Source organism: Prosopis cineraria, unplaced genomic scaffold (genome assembly GCF_029017545.1).
Source record: "Prosopis cineraria cultivar Desert tree isolate PC_DT_omini unplaced genomic scaffold, ASM2901754v1 PC9, whole genome shotgun sequence".
NCBI classification, from domain to species: Eukaryota; Viridiplantae; Streptophyta; class Magnoliopsida; order Fabales; family Fabaceae; genus Prosopis; species Prosopis cineraria.
Genome location: NW_026555340.1, coordinates 23,750,510 through 23,769,928, shown reverse-complemented (window position 1 = coordinate 23,769,928; position 19,419 = coordinate 23,750,510). Strand labels below are relative to the sequence as shown.

Below are 19,419 nucleotides of genomic sequence, written 5' to 3'. Positions count from 1 at the left end.
ACATGTTCCAAATATCTCAAAGAGAATTCTTGAAGTATTTAGATAAGTGATTGAATACTTTATCTCTTGATGGAGAGAAGTATTTATAGTTAAAATGAAGACTCTTTTTTTTATTCTTTATCGATGTGAGATTCTTATATATCTATATATATCAAGTACGTGTCTCTCTTTATTCCTTTCTTTAAATATCACGTGGATCCTGCCCTAAATATCTTCATATGCCAACAAGTGTGCGTACATAAGATTTCAATTACTTCTTTCCTTTATATATATATATATTTTTTTTTTTCTTCTATTTAGTTTATCTTTTTTCCTACAATATATGAAAAGATACAAGTAGATTTTATATTAAAATTCCTTTCAATCTTATAATTAAATGATGAAGGAGAAATATATAAATATTAATTAAATAGATATGAAATCTTAATAGATATAATCAAATCTAAATCAAAATCTATACCTATTTAATTATAAAATATATACTTATCAAGAACTTTTTTTTTCTTATTAAGATTGAACTTATGAGTCAGTAAAACTTATATAATCATTTAATGAAACTATTTTGAGAAATATTCCCCCCTTTTTTTTTAATGTAACAATAAGGGTTTGAGAAATATTCACTTAATAATAAACTTGTGAAAAATAAAGGCAAAAACACCCGTGTTTTCAAAAGGAAAAAATTAAGAAAAATAATAATAATTTTTTTAAATTATATAAATGATAATCTTGTCTTTCAAGATATCATAATTTTAATGAAGTCCTCAAGGATTTCTTTATCAATAAATTTTAAAGTGAAAAAATCATGTTACTTTTATTGAAAATTACAAGTCCCAATCAAAACTTTTTATTAGGAATTACAACTTTTATTCTGTGAATCATAAGAGTTAAATAAAAAATCATAACTTGTTAAGTGTAATATCTGTTATTAAAAAAATAAAAATCAATAATAACTTTTATTTTGTGATTCACAAGAATTGAATGAAAAATTATAATTTATCAAGTATAATTTCTATTATTGAAAAACAAGCTTTCAAAATAAAAAATTTCATTCACAACTTTTGTTTAAAGAATCACAACTTTATTCAAAGAATCACAAGAATTAAATAAAAAATTATAACTTATTACTAAGGGTAAAATAACTTTTTCAGTTTAAAATTCATTGATAAAGAAGCTTCTAAGCTTTCAGTGAAATTATGATATTTAGAAAAACTATATGGTTATTTATATAATTTAAAAGAATTTTATTATTATTTTTTTAAAAAATTATTTTTCAAGTAGTTAAACTTTTTTTTATTTTGGCCTGAAAAGTAGCTAAACGTCTGCCGATCCAATCCCATGAAGATACTATATATCAAAAGACATGGTCCCTACTGTACCTTCTATAAGGTGTATTTGAAAAATAAAAGTTGATTTCTGACAAAAAAAAAATATAAAAGTTTATTTAAATGATAGAGATGTATTGTGGTTGTCTGGTTAGAATATCGATCAAACAATGTTTTATTTTTCCACTTATAATTTTAATAGTTTTCTTGTAATTTGAGCAAGGAATATGAGATTTTCTTTACTAGTAAGGATATAATTGCAGTATTGGAATGATTTTTTTTCAAATAAAGTAATCTAAATTTTCAAAAGCTATTGGTTTGATTGTTGCTAATCCTCACAAATATCAACTCGTCTTGAGTGGTTTTAATTAATGATGGTATCAAGATGGAAAATTTCAGAATTATCTCTTTAAAGCATACGACAATGATCTTAATCCACGAGACTGCAATTTGTGGAACCAAATTGCGATAGCAAAATTTTTACAATCTATTGAGAAAAAAAGAAGATAATATAGGGATTAAATGGGTGAATAATGTGTATATAAAAAAGGAGAAACATGTGGTCTCTTACACAAGTGGCTGCGAGAACAAGTATTAGATTCTTGCAAGCACCGTATGGGGTAAATTTAACGGGCTAACTGCCAAGGTACTATTACTTTTCATTTTATTGCTGGTCACAAAAAATATACTATTTACAAAAGCCGTGTTAGTATCTTTTAAAGAAAACATGGTTATTGATTTTTATAATTTTATTATATTTTATTGTTGGTTTTTATAATTTTTTTAATGTTTTAGATTTTTTTAGCTTTTTTTTGTCTACAATATTAGCTCCTCTACTTTTAAAAATATTCAGATGGATAATGATGCGACACTAATAATAACATTAAATTATCTAGTAACTAATAATATTAATGAGGACACTAACATATTTAAAACACAAGAGTTGGCAGTCTAAATTTACAGTAGGTAAAAAAGGCAAATGATTGCCTTTTGACAAAGACTGATTTAGACTTCTAGCAACAGTGCCTGTCAGCATAAAAAAATCATTTTAGGTCATTGTGGGTAAGTATCTTACCTAATTCAATACTGATTGTACCACATTATCATCATATCTCATCATATATTTAAAAATATAAGAATTAATATAATGATAGGTGAAAAAAACTATAAAAATAAATAATTATTTTTTCTCTATCTGTTAATTATTAAGTTGATTCATATGTATGTAATGCTTATCTTTTTGCTAAAAAAAAAGCTAATTTTATTAATCACAAAAAAAAATTACAAATCAAAACAACATATTAACCAATGCCTCCTTTATTATGAGAGGAACCAGTAGAAGCAAAAGAAAAATTAATGAGATGTTTATAATTCACTTGTGATTGGTCCAAGGAGTTTGTTTAATGGTGTTGTGACTTGGATTAATGCTAAATTTATGAATAAAAGGGGCGAATAATGCGTATATCATTTCAGGGAATTATAAATTTGGTATATAGGTTTTAATGTTTTGCATTCATCTGCCCATTACTGATTTTTATGTTTTAATATTTTATATCCCTTGTTTTTTAGTTTTAAAATTCTGCACCTCCTCAACTAGACGTCTGGGCTTCGCCAATGGAGTCATTTCTACGTTTGTTTGAAGCAGAACAAAAAGGGGAAATTTATATATATATATATATATATATTAAAAACTCAAAAACAAGGGATGCAAAATATTAATATATATATATATATATATATATTAATTTGCATGTTGTTGTAGCAGTGGGCAGAAAAAACCTTTTTTTGGATAAAAAATAATTTGAATTTAAGGATAGTAAAATTTGTTCAAAAGGTTGAAATGTGTTAAGAGTCTAATCTTGGCTATCAAGAAAATTAAGTGTATGTTTGATTTTCAGTTTACCAAAAGTTCATTTACTGAAAGTTTATTTAATAAAAGTAAATTTAATAAAAGTTAATTGTTGTAATGAAATTTGTGTTTGGATACAATTTTTTAAAAATCAGTTTAGTAAATTTAAAATTGTTGGAATTATAATAGTAAAATTTACTTTTGAATGTACAATTACTAAAAAGAACATTAATTTATGATATTTTAAATTTTTATTATACAAATATAATATATTTATAATATTTAAAAAATATGATAAAGACTTTAAATAACATAAAATTTGATCTATAATGCTAAAAACTTGATCTCTAATTATTTATACTTTTTTAATTTATAATTTTAAAAAATGTGATAAAGATTTGTAATTTTTATTATAGATTAATGTTAAAAATTGACATGGTTAATTATTCAATTTATAATGTGAAAAACTTGATATCTAATTATTATTATTTAAATGATAATTATATTTTTAATAAATTAACCATTTTTTAAAAAAATAAGAGAATAAAATAGCATCCACATTTCAAACCCATATTTGAAATCCACCAAAAAATAGGGTTTCAAAATTCACATTTTAAACTTATTTCAACCCACTTTTTGAAAGTCATTTTGCTCTTTAAAAAATTACCCAAACAACTTTTAACAGTCCAAAAGTTTAAAAGCTCATCCCAAATGTTGAGTGAGAGAAAACCAAATGCACCCTAAGTCCAGTAAAAAAAATTTTTTTTGGGATAACAAAGATTGAGGATTAAGAAAGTTGAGGATTAAAAACACATTTTTGTTAGTTAATTGAAAAAATTGCTATTATTATAAATAGATTAATTTAATTTAATGTAAGTATTTTTTATTAGATAAATATTTTCTATGTCAGTTTGAAGAAGCTTAATGAGCAAACGAAAATATATTTCTCAATGCAATATATTTCTCTCCTCCCTAATTTTTCTTGCTCAGCCAAGCTCGATGAGAAAAAATTACATCTCTTTGCTTTTTTTTTTTTTTATCTTCATTTTCTTTTCTCTCATTTTCTTTCACTCCTATTTTTCTTGCAAGCCAAGCACAACATTACATAGTTGAGTTGAAATTAACATGTTTGAAATTCTTTATGTCTAAATCCATTTCAATCAAACAAAGTTGAAAAAACAATGAGATATTGGGAAAAAATATGAAAAAAAATCTCCTGTTCAAAACAAATTCCAGCTAAGGCTTCCAAAAAATTTAACTTAATTTTTGAGATTTTCAACTTAACCTTTAAGAATTTCCAACTCGCCATAATGAATTTGAAGTTTATGATATATATATTTATATAGTCAGGGGTAGATAAGCAAATAAAATGTATTTTAACATAAATTTCAATGAATAAATATTATTTTAGTATCTTTTAAGAATATTTCTAATTGTGTTAGTAAATTAGACTAAAGTATACTTTCTAAGAAATAAATTGTATAAAAAATAAATTGGATATTTATGTGATTAAACCAAAATAAAAAGATAGTTAGAATTTTTTTACTCTATAAAATAATATATTTGGTGATATGATCATCATTAAATATTAAAAATTCAAATATATATTCATGGACATTAGTTAAATTATGTATATGCATGATTTATTTGGATATTTCTTGAAAAATTTTGTATGATTTCTTTTATATCTGTGCAGTCGATTATTAATTCTAAATATTTTAATTGAAATAATGTAATGAAAAATCAATATTAAAAAATAATGTAATGAAAAATTGAAACTTAATAACTCAAGTGTGTTTATAATTAGATTCTATTAAAACATTGGTTTTTAGATATATTTACACTTTAACAAAATTATTTGACACTATGCTAACTGGAATTAATATTGTAATTTGATTTGTTTATTATTCGTACAACGCACGGGATCTAGGCTAATTTAACATTGAACCACAATGGTTTCAGAATTTAAATTTAATAACTGTACTTAATACGATACTTGTATCATCTAAACTATTAAAATTTATATCAATAATTTTAAATTCATACTTCACTTAAAATTAATAAATAAATAAATTTATTTAAATTATTAATATAAATTTTAATAATTTAAATAATACATATACTTAATAATTACAATTATCGAATTCAAACCCATAGCTTCACACGAGCATAAACCCACTGACACTTAAATAACACTTGCTGAAATTATTGGACTAAACAATCTAAACCAAAAAAAAAAAAAAAAGTTTGGCTAAAACTGAAACATCATTTTCAGCTTTAAAGAGAGTAGCTAAACTTCTGTTTGTCCAATAAAGATATTAGGCCCACCTCAATCAAGGTTTTATTAAAGATTTTCTGACTTACCACGTCAGGTAGATTCAACGTATCAGGTGTTCAACACAAATGTGTGTGTGTACCAGTATCACTTATTGTTGAACCATATTATATTAATCAACATTTTTTTGGCCAATTATTGATGTTTTTACTCTACACTATAAGTTAATATTATGTTTTAGGACCACGTAAATCCTCTAAAATTGAAATTTATAAATTTATGTGATGTTTCTTATGTTGGACATTTTTGTTTATTTTATTCATTTTTATAAATATAAAATCTTCTTATTCTTCTTAAAAATACTAATTGCGATGAAATTATTATATCCTCAATTTTAAAGGATTTATTCCGCATGTTTTAAACATATTAAAATAAAATTTAATTAGTTCAATTTTTATAAATTTATTTTTAAGTATTAATGTTTTAAAATTAACTTCACAAAATATTAAAGTTCCATTAGTATAAATTTATTTTTAGTAGCATTTTACAAGTGCTACTTGTTGTCTAATATGCTTAGCCCTACCTAATGAAAAATTGCTCAATCCAACCTAAAGAAAAGTAGTTTGAAATAATTTAGACATCTTTAGGCGAGCTAAGGACCTCTAATGCACTTTTTTCTAATACATTTTATAATGTTTCAACTTTTTAATTTCATTTTTCATTTTTTTTATCATTGACTTCTATATAATAGGAGATATTTGGATATCTTAATGCCCCTAGCACTCTTTAGGCAATGTATGTTGCCGCTGCCCATTTAGCCGAGCTCGAGGTTTATACACACGTGTCTCACCATGTACACACATTTCATACGCATGCATATAATGCAACATTGTTTATGATCAAATTGAGGTGTGAGGCGGTTTAATTTTTATTTTCAATTTATATTGTTCATTTCTTTTTAATTTTGGCTTGTTTATATGGATTTTTTTTGACTTAATTAAGAATATGCACAATATATTTTAAGACAAGAGTTTTCTTCATGTCATCATGAGGAGAGTGGCAACACCACTTGAACAGGGGCAGTCTAATGTTGCCCCACCAATTGAAATGCTAGGACATTTAATGTAAGGTCTCCTTTACTATTCTCCGTTAACTCCAAATTTAAGGCAATCAAGGTATTATCCTAAATAAGATTATCAAATTTGTAAAATTTTAAATTAGGATCCCAAGTTTTTCAAAATTTAAAACTCTCCAAAATATCTTTGTAAGTCAATAATTAGAGTTTAATTAGTATGCAGAAGAATGAGAATCTAAAATGAGTTAAAACATTTGCATAAAAGTTGAAAACAATAAAACATTACAAAAAATAGACGTGTGTCATGACTTGTCATACATGCTTCACAGCACGTTTGCCTTTATGCCATGCGCGATAGCGCATTGTACATTTTTGACAACTTTGCTGCTGTCATTTGATAACAACACAGGTGAACTTTTAATGTGTTTTATTTTTCATCCAACATCTGATTGAGGCGATCTAAGTGTTTATAAAAAGTTTTCTCATAACTTTAGCTAATAGTACTAATTTTACAATCATAATATTTTACAATAAAAAACTGGACACCCATTTTAAACTTCCTCCTCCTTAATCATATTACACAACTTGAGTGCCCAATACACATTTTGAGTGCCAAAAGCCAAATTCACACCATAGACCACACTCAATAGACCATAACAGACCTGTGCAATGCACCATATCTTATAAATATCATATATAACATGTTTCCAATGCTCAACCCTTTAATTACAAAATAGAAAGGGAAGCCTCGTTATCATAATCATCATAAATCATTCAACTATAATCACATTTTTACTCGCTTCTTACTTGCATTAGTATTTTGACCCTTTCTAGATTTTACAATTCACACATATACTCAATCTAGGGCCCAAAATACATGTTTTAACAAAAACAATACATAATGCAAGCAAATACACATGTAAACTCTTAGTTGGCAACGCCATCAATAAGTATACACATGTAATACTTAAAATAAAGAGGCTTACAGATTTAAGATCAAAGTTCTATGCCTTAGTTTGTTTCTCTCGGTCATGTCCCAATGAACTAACTCCTACAATATTGAAGATAAAAGGGTAGGTACAATCACTTAATAACTAATATATTTGTAACGCATACTAAGCATGTCAACTAATCTAAATGCAAGTGAAAATTGTTATCATACCCACATCAAATTGAAAAATTTATCACATATAAATACAATGTTCATCAACAATAACCATAATCATGATTCACAAATTACATTTGTTCATAATTTGTAACATTAATCGTAAATAATATCATGTGTTCTCAATCTAAGCAACACAACACAGAAAACCATGTGCCCCTTTTACATTATGCATGATCACATCTCCCTTATATTCTCTTTATGCCTCTGACATGAAACCGTGGGTTATAACTCATTGGGATCATCTATGATATGATACTACCTTAGCTATTCACGCATGAGGGGCTACTCAGACAAGGTCACTTAACTCACTTGTAGGTCACAATTTTTTTCAAATCTCATACTATGGTTTGTCATTCACCCTAAACTAACTTTCTCGTTGAACAAGTGAAAAAATTAGTTAGTTTCAAATCCCTCGTTGAACAAGTGAGACAATTTCTCATTAAACAAGTAGAAGGATAAATATAAACAAATTCAGGCAAACCATTAATCTCTGATGGAAACCTCACCACATAGATTTTAAACTCATTACTCCTCTTCTTATGCGAACTCCCACACACATGATCATGCAATGGATAAAATGCAATATATCATAGTATGCAAATATTCATTATACATGCATGCACAAGTTTTATCATTGTACTCTAGTCATAAATAGACATCACATAACACACACACAAGTCTATTGTTGAACTCCACTTCATTTCACATCATCGACCTCTCACTTTACTCATTCATTGAACTCCATAAACATTATAGCGTTGAACTTCATACATCATATCATTGAACTTCTTTCATCATATCATTGGACTTCATACAAACACATCATTGAACTCCACAAGCTATGTTGTTGAACTCCATAAAATTAAAATATTAAATTTGTAGATATTTCATGCTACACTTGCATGAAGAAATTTTACACATTTCAATTGTAACAAATAAATCAATAGATTAATTAACACACAAAAATATAAGAAAGAATTTCACTGATCATCTCAAATTTTTGAGAAGTCAAATGTTTACCTATTAATTAAACATTTTCAAAGCTTTTCACAAATCTTGAATTGTGCTAATTATATTCATTCTACATTTAATTATAATATTAATCATTAATATCCTTTTTTTGGTCATTTTCAACATCTAGCTTAACACTTAAACATTCTCAAAATTCAATTTTCTCAAATATAAAGGTACTCATAGGGTTTATTAGCTTTCTCTAACTTCCTTTAACTCTATTGAACTCCTAAATAACTATTATTGAAGCCATATTGCTCTAACCACCTCATTAATAGTGGAAATTTCGAATATTTATGACTTCCAACAATAAAAAACATATAGAATCATAAAAGTTAGGTTTAAATAGCTCAAAAAACTTTCATTAACTCTATTTAAGTTAATGAATTTAGATCCATAGTCTTTATAGATTGAAAATCATCTTTCCCAACTAAACCCTAACTTCTAAATTCAAGAAAATGCATGAGGAAGAGAGGGAAAGAGCTTAAAAGTCTTACCTATAATGTTAAGAAGCTTCAAAACACTCTCAATACTTCTAAATCCAAAGCTCTAGCAAAGGTTTCCACGAGCTTCTTTATTTATCTTTGTGTTTCTATTCTATTTTTTTGTCTGTTTTCGTGTCTTATTTATGTAGAAAATATACTATGTGTCATGGCGCCTATACCACACTCCGTGGCATGTGATATAGAGAGGGGATTCTTATTTTTTGATGGCCCATGGGTCGTGGCATCTCGTGCATGTGCTGCATCATGTGACATAGAGTTATTTTTCTTTGCTTTTCTTATTTTTTGATATTTGAATGACTCAACTTCACTTTGACTCATTCTTAGTGGTGAAATTATGACCTAAAACACTGGTCATTTCTCTATAACTGTATATTATATTAATTTACTTAATTAACTTTATTTATTCAATTAATTAAGGATTAAATTCTTCAAGATATTATATTCATCAAGTACGGATGGACAAAAGGCTACATTTCATCCTTTAAGTTAGGCATTTGATAAGGGCTCTATGCAATCTGTCCATGCCGAGCCCAACTACTTTGTATTAATTCGTAGCATGCATTGCCTTTGATAATACTATACATATAGAAGTGTTGCCGTAAGTAACAAATAAGCATATTACCAAAACCATTGCTTTGATGTTAGGATTCTTGAATAATTCTTATGCAATTATAATTATCACAAAATTAATATTGTTTTAGGGCTACGTAAATATTCTAAATTTAAAATTTTTAAATTTACGTGATTTGTTTTTTTTAATATTTTTGCTCATTTTATTAATTTTTATAAATATAAAATCTTCCTATTCTTCTTAAAAAGACCAAGTTCAATAAAATTAATATATTCTCAATTTTAAAGGATTTATTCCGCATGTTTTAAACTATTGCAATTTTTATCATTTTCCAATTTTATGTTTTAAACATATAAAAATAAAATTATATTCAAGTATCTTAACTTTTATAAATTTATTTTTAAGTATTAATGTTTTTTAAATTAATTATACAAAATATTAAATTTCAATAGTATAAATTTAATTTAAATAATATAAATTAAAAGTGAAAAAATTAGAGAGGATCAAGTTAAGGATTGTTAAATAAGTTTAACCTTTATTGTGAAGAAGCATAAAATTCATTATTAGATTAGAGGACTCAAAATTTTTTGACCATTTTATATTCTTAAAAATATCATATTTTCCTCCTCTTTTAATTTTACGCGCTTCCTTCTCCCATGCACCTCAATCTACACTTAACAGTCTACACTCGTAAATAAGAAACACTGACAACCTTAACCCTTAAAGCCAAAACACTTGTATTGCGACTCAACAATCTACACTTCAACGTATCACAAATGTAAAAGAAAACATTTAGAATCATAAATTTATACATTGCTTGTGATTATATTTAATATTCATGACTTCCCAAGTGATACCTTTGCCTTAAAGTGCTACTTTTGGGGCGTTCATCTAACCCGATTATTTGATGTGCCTAGCCCTGCCTAATGAAAAATTGCCCAATTCAACCCACAAAGGAAAGTAGTTTGAAATAATTTAGGCGTCTTTAGATAATGTACGTTGCCTTGCCCATTTAGCCTGGTCCCATCACACACACATTTCACATGCATGCACATTATACAACGTTGTTTACGAATTGAGGAGTGAGGGGGTTTAATTTTTATTTCAATTTTTATTGTTCATTTTTTTTTCACTTTGGCTTGTTTATATGGATTTTTTTCTACTTATTAATTAAGAATATGCTCTATATATTTTAGGATTAAAAATTATTTTTATCTCTGAACTATACGAGAAAGGTCACACGTGCCCTAAACTCAAGTAAATAGGTCAATTTTACCTCTCAACTTTAAAAATTTCCTCTGTGATTACCCTGCTATATTCTCACTATTAGTTGACCATTAATAAGCCTCATATTATTTTTTTAATATTTTTTAGAATAAAATATTTGCGTCGAGGAGAAAAAAGAAGTTGGGAAATAACAATGACCCTTAATATGATAAAAATATTAAAAAATAATTAGACCCACTAATGACTAATAAATATTAAATGTTTTTAACGTTATAGTGATGATAAATAAAATCTTTAAAATTGAAGGACAGGACTAACTAATAATTAAATGTAGTAGCATTTTGTAACCTTTTATATACAGATTAGGGATAAAAATAACCCTTAAACCTACATCTTAAGACCTGAGTTTTCTTCATGTCATCATCATGGACACGGTAGCGACACCCCTTAGATAGGGCAGTCCCATGATGGCCGGCCGGCTGAAATGCTAGAACATCGAACAAGTACGGATGGGTAAAAGGCTGCAAATGCATGCACGTTCATCCTTTAAGCTGGGCATTATATTAGACAAGGGCTCTACGCAATCCGCCCATGTGCAAACTAACTACTTTGTATTAATTGGTAACATGCGTTGTATATAGAGAAGTGTCGCCATAAGTAATAAATAAGCATATTACCAAAACCATGCATTGTTTTGATGTTAGGATTCTTGAACAATTCTTTTCCAAATATAAATATCACAAATTACGCATAAATCTAGCTATAGAGTAGTTCAGCTCCTTGCATCTTTCTTATGGATTTGTACATGTCATCATCCTTCATTGCATCTTTCTGAATTTTACAGTCACGTAATAAATGGAACCAATTAACTGCCCGTCTTTATATAAAGTTCATATATATCCAAATTAAAGCAAGTCATATTAACCTAAAACAACTAGCCGCGATTATTTCAAGAATGAAGTGCAATGATCACTTCCATCATCTCTATAGTCGCCATGCGCATGCATGCATGATGATATATATCCATTGATGAAATAGATTAAAACATACGTGATGAAATTAACTAGATACGAGATGATACGAATACGAGTCTCACAATACCTCCTTTTCCAATTAACCTTACCTTAGTTTTCAGTCAAAGACGGAAACTAGAGTGCAGTGATGGGGGCAGGAGAGACCCACTGATGAAGAGGAAAACATTCCCAAGAACCTTCTTGAGTACGAGAAAGAGTGAAGTGCTTAGGTGTCCAGGTTTGTCCTCTTGATTCTCTCTCTTTGAGGAGCTCTCTTTGTGTTTCTTCAACACGTTTCTTGGCTTCACTTGCTTTGTCCCACTCTCCTCTCATTAGGGCTTCACTAACCTCACTCCACACAGCCGCTGATTCGGTTGGCCACACACTCTGATGAACGATGATATATCCACATAATAAACAGCATCATCGTACTCATCACACCCTCACCAAAAGTGCAATCATAATGTAATTAAGTATCTTAAATCTAATGGTGAAACATTTGTATGATATTTTTGTTTTTTGTTTTTAAATAACATAAGAATTGATAGAAAATCGTTTAAAACGATTTGAACATGTTTAAAAAAGACCACATGAGTCATCTATAAAGAAAATGTAATAGATAATTTTAAACCCTGTCAAAAGGGGTAGAATAAGGCTAAAGAAAACACTTTTAAAAGTTATTGATTAAGACCTCTTAATTAATAATATTTTTAAAAGTTTAATAAATGATAAAGCACAATGACATTATATAATTCATATAGTTGACCAAACCTAATGAGATAAGGCTTCTTGTTGTTTTTGAATAACACATGTGAGAAAAATGATATAAAAGCTAGAATATATTGTGCTCCCTCTTATTCCTTTTATAAAATCATTCCTACAAACCTCTTCAATACCAATGCAAAAAAGGAAAAGAAATAAAAGTGTGTAAAATTTTAAATATGTTCATATATAAAAAAAATATTTAAAAAGTGAGGCCATGTTACTTTTTGTCTCTCATGAAGGATAATTTTAAATTTTTAAATATTACTCAAAAAAATGCACCCTAAGTTATAAATAAGATTAAATGGACTTTTTAAAATATACCTTATGAATAGAATCAAAGAAAATAACTATATATTGTGATATATATGCACTAGGCGTGTGTACATTAACTTTTTCGGAAAAATTAATATGCAAATCCTTCTAATTTTTCTCAATTTTGAATTAGGTCCTAATAGTTTATTTTACTTTAATTGAAGCTAATTTGATCTATTAGATTTGTTAATTCTTGTAAGTTAATTCAAAATTGAGAAAAACTATAAACATCTACATATTAATTTTCCCTTCTTTTTTTGATATGATGTTATAATTTATAACTATTATATGTATGATAGTCCCACATCAAATAATTAGAGAATTAATCATAACCATATAAGCATGCAAGCCTTAGTTTATTAATTTTTAGGAATAAAGGACAAATTTGCTTTTAAATCATAAGTTTAGGAGCGTTTATAATCCTAAACTCATTTTGGTGTATTGTTCCCTTTTAAAATTTTAAAATGGTACAATATTATCCATACAATAAACAAATGTTAATTTTGACCATAGACTAAAAATTTAAAAAAAATGACATCAAAATCATAAAAAAAGTTATTACTTTTATTATAGGGTCCTTGTTTGTAATTTTTTAAGTTCCTTTTTATAATTTTTTGATCAACTGACGATCCAAATTAATATTTATTTAATGGTAATGGCAATACTGCACTATTTTAAAATGTTGAAGGAAAATATTATATCAAAAATAGTTTAGAGACTCTCCTAAACTTATAGTTTAAGAGCGAATTAATTTTCTATTTAATCCTTATTTTAAATGTAAAATTCTGATAATAACATAGCAAAACGTAGATAGAGAAAAATTTATTACCTTCAAATCCTTGACAATAGGGGCTTGGAGGCCTGAAATGGCTTCATTTACATCATAGATTACTCGAACTCTCCCATCATTTGTATCCTTAATTGCTATAGTTCTGCATTATATGAAATTTCATTAGATAATATGCATATATTTAGCTTTATATGAGCAATTTTTTTAAAGATTGACTTATATATTAGGAGAAACATAAAAGAAAAATCATGACCTATCCCAATGGCCATCAAGATCATACAAAACTTTGGAAGAGGAAGAGTCAAGAATCTTCTCTTTGATGGATCTGTGATTTGCCTTGAAACCTAAGAAAGATCGACTTTTGTAGCATAAATCAGCCACAAATCCTGTCTCTCTGCATCGTACACTAGCATTGCCAACCCAATCAATTCCAAGAAATGGAAGGAACCTAAGAGAGAGATTTGGAGAATTCATCTCATAAGTTTCTCCATGCTTCATCAGTTTCAACGTCCTTTTGCCCACCCCTTTAGCTTCCACTGAAGTCCCTGCATGATCATCATCATCATCATTTTATAACTCTTATTAATTTTGATCCGCATTCGGCTTACTTATGATGATTTGTCTTTATTATTGAGAGTAAAATATTTGAAAAAAAAAATTCCTATTTGCAAAATTCGAACATGAAATTCTCCTCAGTGAGCGTCAGATTTTATACCACAGCCATATTTCTTACAAAATTTGGCATAAGACACGCGGTTAATGTAAGAGTTATACATATACACATAGAAAAATAATGGAAAAAATTATGAATAGGTCCATATAAAAAAAATTGTCTATAAATAAGTCTTACAAACTTGTGAACATATACTTAGTCTCATGAGATTTGATTGTAATTGATTTATCATGTAATATAACACAAATACCCTTGGACTCTTGTCCTTTAACTAATGTTGATCAACCACTGTAGTCATTGGCTAGCTTTGATCAATGGCTAGTCAAAAATAATTTTTTTAAAAAAAATATTTTTATTGAATTATTTATATTTACAAGTCAAACATCACATATTTGTAAGTAAATTCTTCAAGATTTACAGCTCAAACTTCTTACTTAGCAAGTTATCTTCTCAAATTTATAAGTTAAACATCTTAATTTATAAGCCTAACTTGTATATTTGCTAATATGTAATGTTAACTTGTAAACATTAAAGTATTAAGATTTTAATAAAAATATTTTTATCTAATTAATGCTAGGCAGTGACTGGTTAATGACCACATGGTGGTCAGTCAACACTGGTAAAAGGGGTGAGAGTTCTGGACATTTGTATCATTTTAAATGATAATTTAATTACAATTAAGTCCCACCAGATTTGAGTATATTTTCAAAATTTTATGAAACTTATTCATAAATAATTTTTTATATGAGACTTGTTTGTAATTTTTCCAAAATAATGTTATGAAAAATAAAAGAAGAGATACCATGAAACTTTGGAACGGCTTGGTTGCACCATATAATTTCTATGTTTTCCTTCTCGTCAGTTGCATGGAGTGCTGAAACTGGAGGGTGGTGTGATACCTAAAATGAAAGCAAGAAAACATTGGCAAAGAACGAAGGTAAATTAAATAAATAAATACTCCTTCTACTTAAAAATATAAAGCATTTTTAACAGAATCTTACCTTCTAATAGAGTAATTACTTACTTTCAAACTAATCATACTTTTTCATATTTACCTCTATTAAACACCCTATAATAAATATAAAGTCATTATTAATATGAGCAATTTTGAAAAAAAAAATAATGATTGTATCCCAAAAGATTAAAAATGTCTTATATTTTTTAACATTTAATTTTTTAAAAATATTATTTATTTTTAAATGGAGGCAGTATTTTTTATAACCAAGAAAATTAGGAGACAAAACAAAGCAATTAAATTAATAAATATACCCTCATAAATAATACTCATTCGGGAATCGTGGCATAGGCAAGTTGGGTTTGGGCCAATGCCCACTAGATTTTACTTTTTGGACTTTTCCACAAAAATATTCATCATGTGCTGAGTTCATCGTTAGCTATAATCTTATGTGTTTTTTTTTTTAATAGTTATGCTCAGATAAATATAAGATTTTGAATTTGAAACCATGTAAATTCAAAAAATGTTTTTGAAATGATTACCTTTAATTGAGTTCGGAAATATTCAAATTAGATTTGTTCATATAATCATATAAAAAAAATTAAAAACTGTGGTTGAATAAAGGGAAAGGAGCAGGTTCACCTTAAACAGAATCAAAAATTCAAACTTTGTATGTGAAAAATATTTTAGAAGAACTGTCTTTAATTAGGCATAACAATAAGAGTTTGTTTATCTTTCCACAAAATAAATTTACATAAATAAAAGTTATATACATATTTAGTATACTTTTAAAATTCGCTGTCATTCTCAAAAACCATTCACATTCCTTTCTCTTTCTTAATGTCACCTTCTGCTTCGAACCTCTTTCAAGTTCCATCACATAGTCAGGAGAGTATTTAAATTTTTTTTCTAACTAACAAATATTTTTAAATAATGAAAATGGATTAGTCAAAATGCAAAAAATTATTAGATTGACGGCAGCCGTACATGAGATATCGAGAAACAGGTACGAGAACCAATGACGTGGCGTCAGAATAACTATCAAAACGCACAGTTTTAGTAGCAGGTTTAGCTAAACTTTCTTCATTTGGTTTTCAAATATAAAGAAATGTTAACTACCTATTACAATTTTTAAAAAATTGATTAATTTTAATAATCATGTCTAAAATTAAAAAATTCAGACTAAAATCTCTTTATGATTAATCCTTCATTTTTTAATTTAATGATGCTATCATTCAATGAAAGGCAATTAATAAAAAATGTTATAAATACTACTTAAACTTATTATTTTGCCAATAAAAAACAATAAATCATATTAAAATTTTATTTATATTTAAAATAAAGGGAGTACATATTGGTAATGTATTTTATTCTTTACCATAGTGAAAAAGACCGAGAAAGATAGTCAATCCTTTTACTTTTTTTTTAATAAACAAAAATTTAGATGAGTCAAATTTTGGGAGCTTACCAAGGCATGCATTCAAACTTAAAGAGTACTTATAGAGATTTAATCCAACAATCTTTTAGGTTGTAAGCTAAATTCTTATTAATTAGGCCAACTTTTATTAATTTTCCTTTTACTTAATATATAAGCTTTTTCCTAAGCCATAATGGATACTCAGTTAGAGTAATTAATTTTCTTTTCTAATTTTATCCTTGTTTATTTAGTATATGATTTGAATTCCTAGATAATAATTTAATTACTATGGTCATTAATTGCAAGGAAAGATAAAATTGGAGAGTTACATTTTTTATATAATTTTAAGGTTCTAACTAACATTTTTAATAACGGAGAAGTTGATTAACATTACTTTATATCAAGGATAGGAAGGGAATTGGGATTATGTAAGTAGCGAAGTCCACTTACTTAATAAGTATTTCAATTACCATTTGAATTTCATTAATAATTAAAAATTATTAAGATATATTTCTTTTTAAAAATTTAAAATAATTTTCATGATTAAAATATTCTTGACATATGTTACCCCTTTCAAAAATTTGAGATTTGATATTTTATAAATATTATATAATAAAATATTTTATAATTATTTAATTAAATCAAATGATTATTATTGTGGTATATGGAACACTCATTAAGCTGTTTACTAGATCCAAATTCGATAAGAAGGAGTATAACAAATATAATAATAAGAAAGAAGGAGGTACCTGCTCGGCTAAAAAATGAAGAGAGGAGCGAGAGACATGGTGAGTCTCACCGAGAATGGGATTATAAGGAGTAGCTCCAATCACAAGAGGACGCGTGGTAGAAATGGTCCAGGCCACCACATTTATAAACCTTTCCAAGGGGTTCTCTCCACCGTTGCATTTCCCCAGCAAGTCCGTCGCCGTACAGTATATCTGTTCCCCATAACACTGCAGGTGCGACTTTGGCAAGTTGAACGTTGCTGGTAGCTACAATCAATCGTACACAAATCAATCCTCCGTACGTACATTACGCATGCAAACATTGCTAACCACTCAATTTCGGTGCTCACCAGGTTGTTCATCGCTACTTCTGGACTATATTTTTAGGGATATATATATATATATATATATTTATATAAGAAGAATATAGACTTGGGGTAGAAGACATGCCTGGAAGTGAGAGAGATCGGATCCAGGGCGGACATGAGAGAAAAGAGACAAGATGCGGCGGAGAAGATTGGGAGCTGAATAATCATTATTAGCTTCTGCTTCCAGTGAAAAAGGCTTAGCCAGTATCACTTTTCTCACCTTATTATCCCCTTCTGTCTCCTGCATCGTTTATTAGTAGATTCCTTAAAACAAATCATATCTGAAATTCATCAACAAAACTTAAAGAAGCCATATTATTCAACTTAACTACCAAAAAAAAAATCAACAGAGAGAGAGAGAGATTACCATTAGAAAGTTGAGGTGAAGGTGAAGAAGACGAAGGAACGAAGGAGAGTTTGAGAAAGCAAGTAGTTAAGGAAGGAAGCGGATGCCTATTTGAGGCATTATATATTATCTGATGGAAAAAAATATGAAAAAGCCAAGAGTTGTTGTTCTCCCAAATTCATGAAAACAGTGACGACTCAGGTTCAAGGCAGTTGATAGCTCGCCATTAAGGAGGACTTTTTTTCTGATTAAGATTAAACATTTTTTTTATACTTATTATAAAACATTTTCAATTATTTCATACATTTAAAAAAAATTAATATTATAAAAAGTGAGATATACTCTCATTTTTATTTTGACTTTAATTAATAAATAACTATATTAAATACATTCATGATAATGAAAAAAAGGATAAAATTAAAAAAAATTGATTTAATTACTGTAAGGTGTTATATATTTTAAACTAAAAATTATTTTTAAAAAGTGTCTTATAAATAAGACTTGAAGGATTTTAAGTTAGTAAAACTTGCAATAATTTAATGGAACTATTTTAAGAAATATTCCTCCCGTTTTTAAAAATGTAATAATAAGGGTTTGAGAAATACTCATTTAATAATAAACTTGTGAAAAATGAAGGCAAAAACAACCCGTGTTTTTACTTCTCAAAGGGAAAAAAAATATTTTCCAAGTAGTTGAACTTCTTTTTTCATTTTGGCCAGAAAAGTAGTTAAACGTCTACTAATTATCCAATCCTACAAAGATATAATATTAAAGGAAATGGTCCCGACTGTACCTTGCATAAGGTGTCTTTGAAAATAAAAGTTGATTTCTGGCAAAAAAAAAACATAAAGGTAAGTTGTGGGTGTAAATGCAGAATATTAAAACTTACTCTTTTCATTCAAAAATATAAAATATTTTTTAAAGAGTTAGGTGTTCAAAAATTTAAAGTATTTTTAATTTTTTGAGATGTAACCATTACTTTTTTTTATTAAAAGTGTTTCTATTGATAATGACTTTATATTTATTGTAGGGTATTTAATAAGGATAA

At 27.3% G+C, this 19,419-nt stretch overlaps 1 protein-coding gene across 2 annotated transcripts; it reads right to left on the bottom strand.

Moving 5' to 3' along the window:
• Window positions 1–11,282: 11,282 nt before the first annotated feature.
• Window positions 11,283–18,552, bottom strand: LOC129320921 (oxysterol-binding protein-related protein 4C-like). Of its 2 annotated transcripts, XM_054966601.1 has the most exons (8): window positions 18,393–18,552; window positions 18,108–18,266; window positions 17,679–17,924; window positions 15,360–15,456; window positions 14,138–14,429; window positions 13,924–14,026; window positions 12,128–12,404; window positions 11,283–11,525 (listed from the first exon to the last, which is right to left on the bottom strand). In XM_054966601.1, the coding sequence occupies exons 1-7, from the start codon at window positions 18,393–18,395 to the stop codon at window positions 12,153–12,155; spliced, it is 1,152 nt and encodes a 383-aa protein (XP_054822576.1). In that variant the 5' UTR covers window positions 18,396–18,552; the 3' UTR covers window positions 11,283–11,525; window positions 12,128–12,152. The 2 variants fall into 2 exon arrangements, with proteins under 2 accessions (XP_054822576.1, XP_054822575.1); XM_054966600.1 differs by lacking the exon at window positions 11,283–11,525 and having other exon boundaries at window positions 11,567–12,404; window positions 18,393–18,551.
• Window positions 18,553–19,419: the final 867 nt, after the last annotated feature.

Bases quoted from the DNA above. Each gene is read 5' to 3' on its own strand.
- LOC129320921 (XM_054966601.1), bottom strand. The intron at 14,430-15,359 runs GTATCTCTTCTT...ATGATCATGCAG, and splicing joins AGCCGTTCCAAAGTTTCATG to GGACTTCAGTGGAAGCTAAA. The intron at 14,027-14,137 runs GTCATGATTTTT...CATATAATGCAG, and splicing joins CTTGATGGCCATTGGGATAG to AACTATAGCAATTAAGGATA.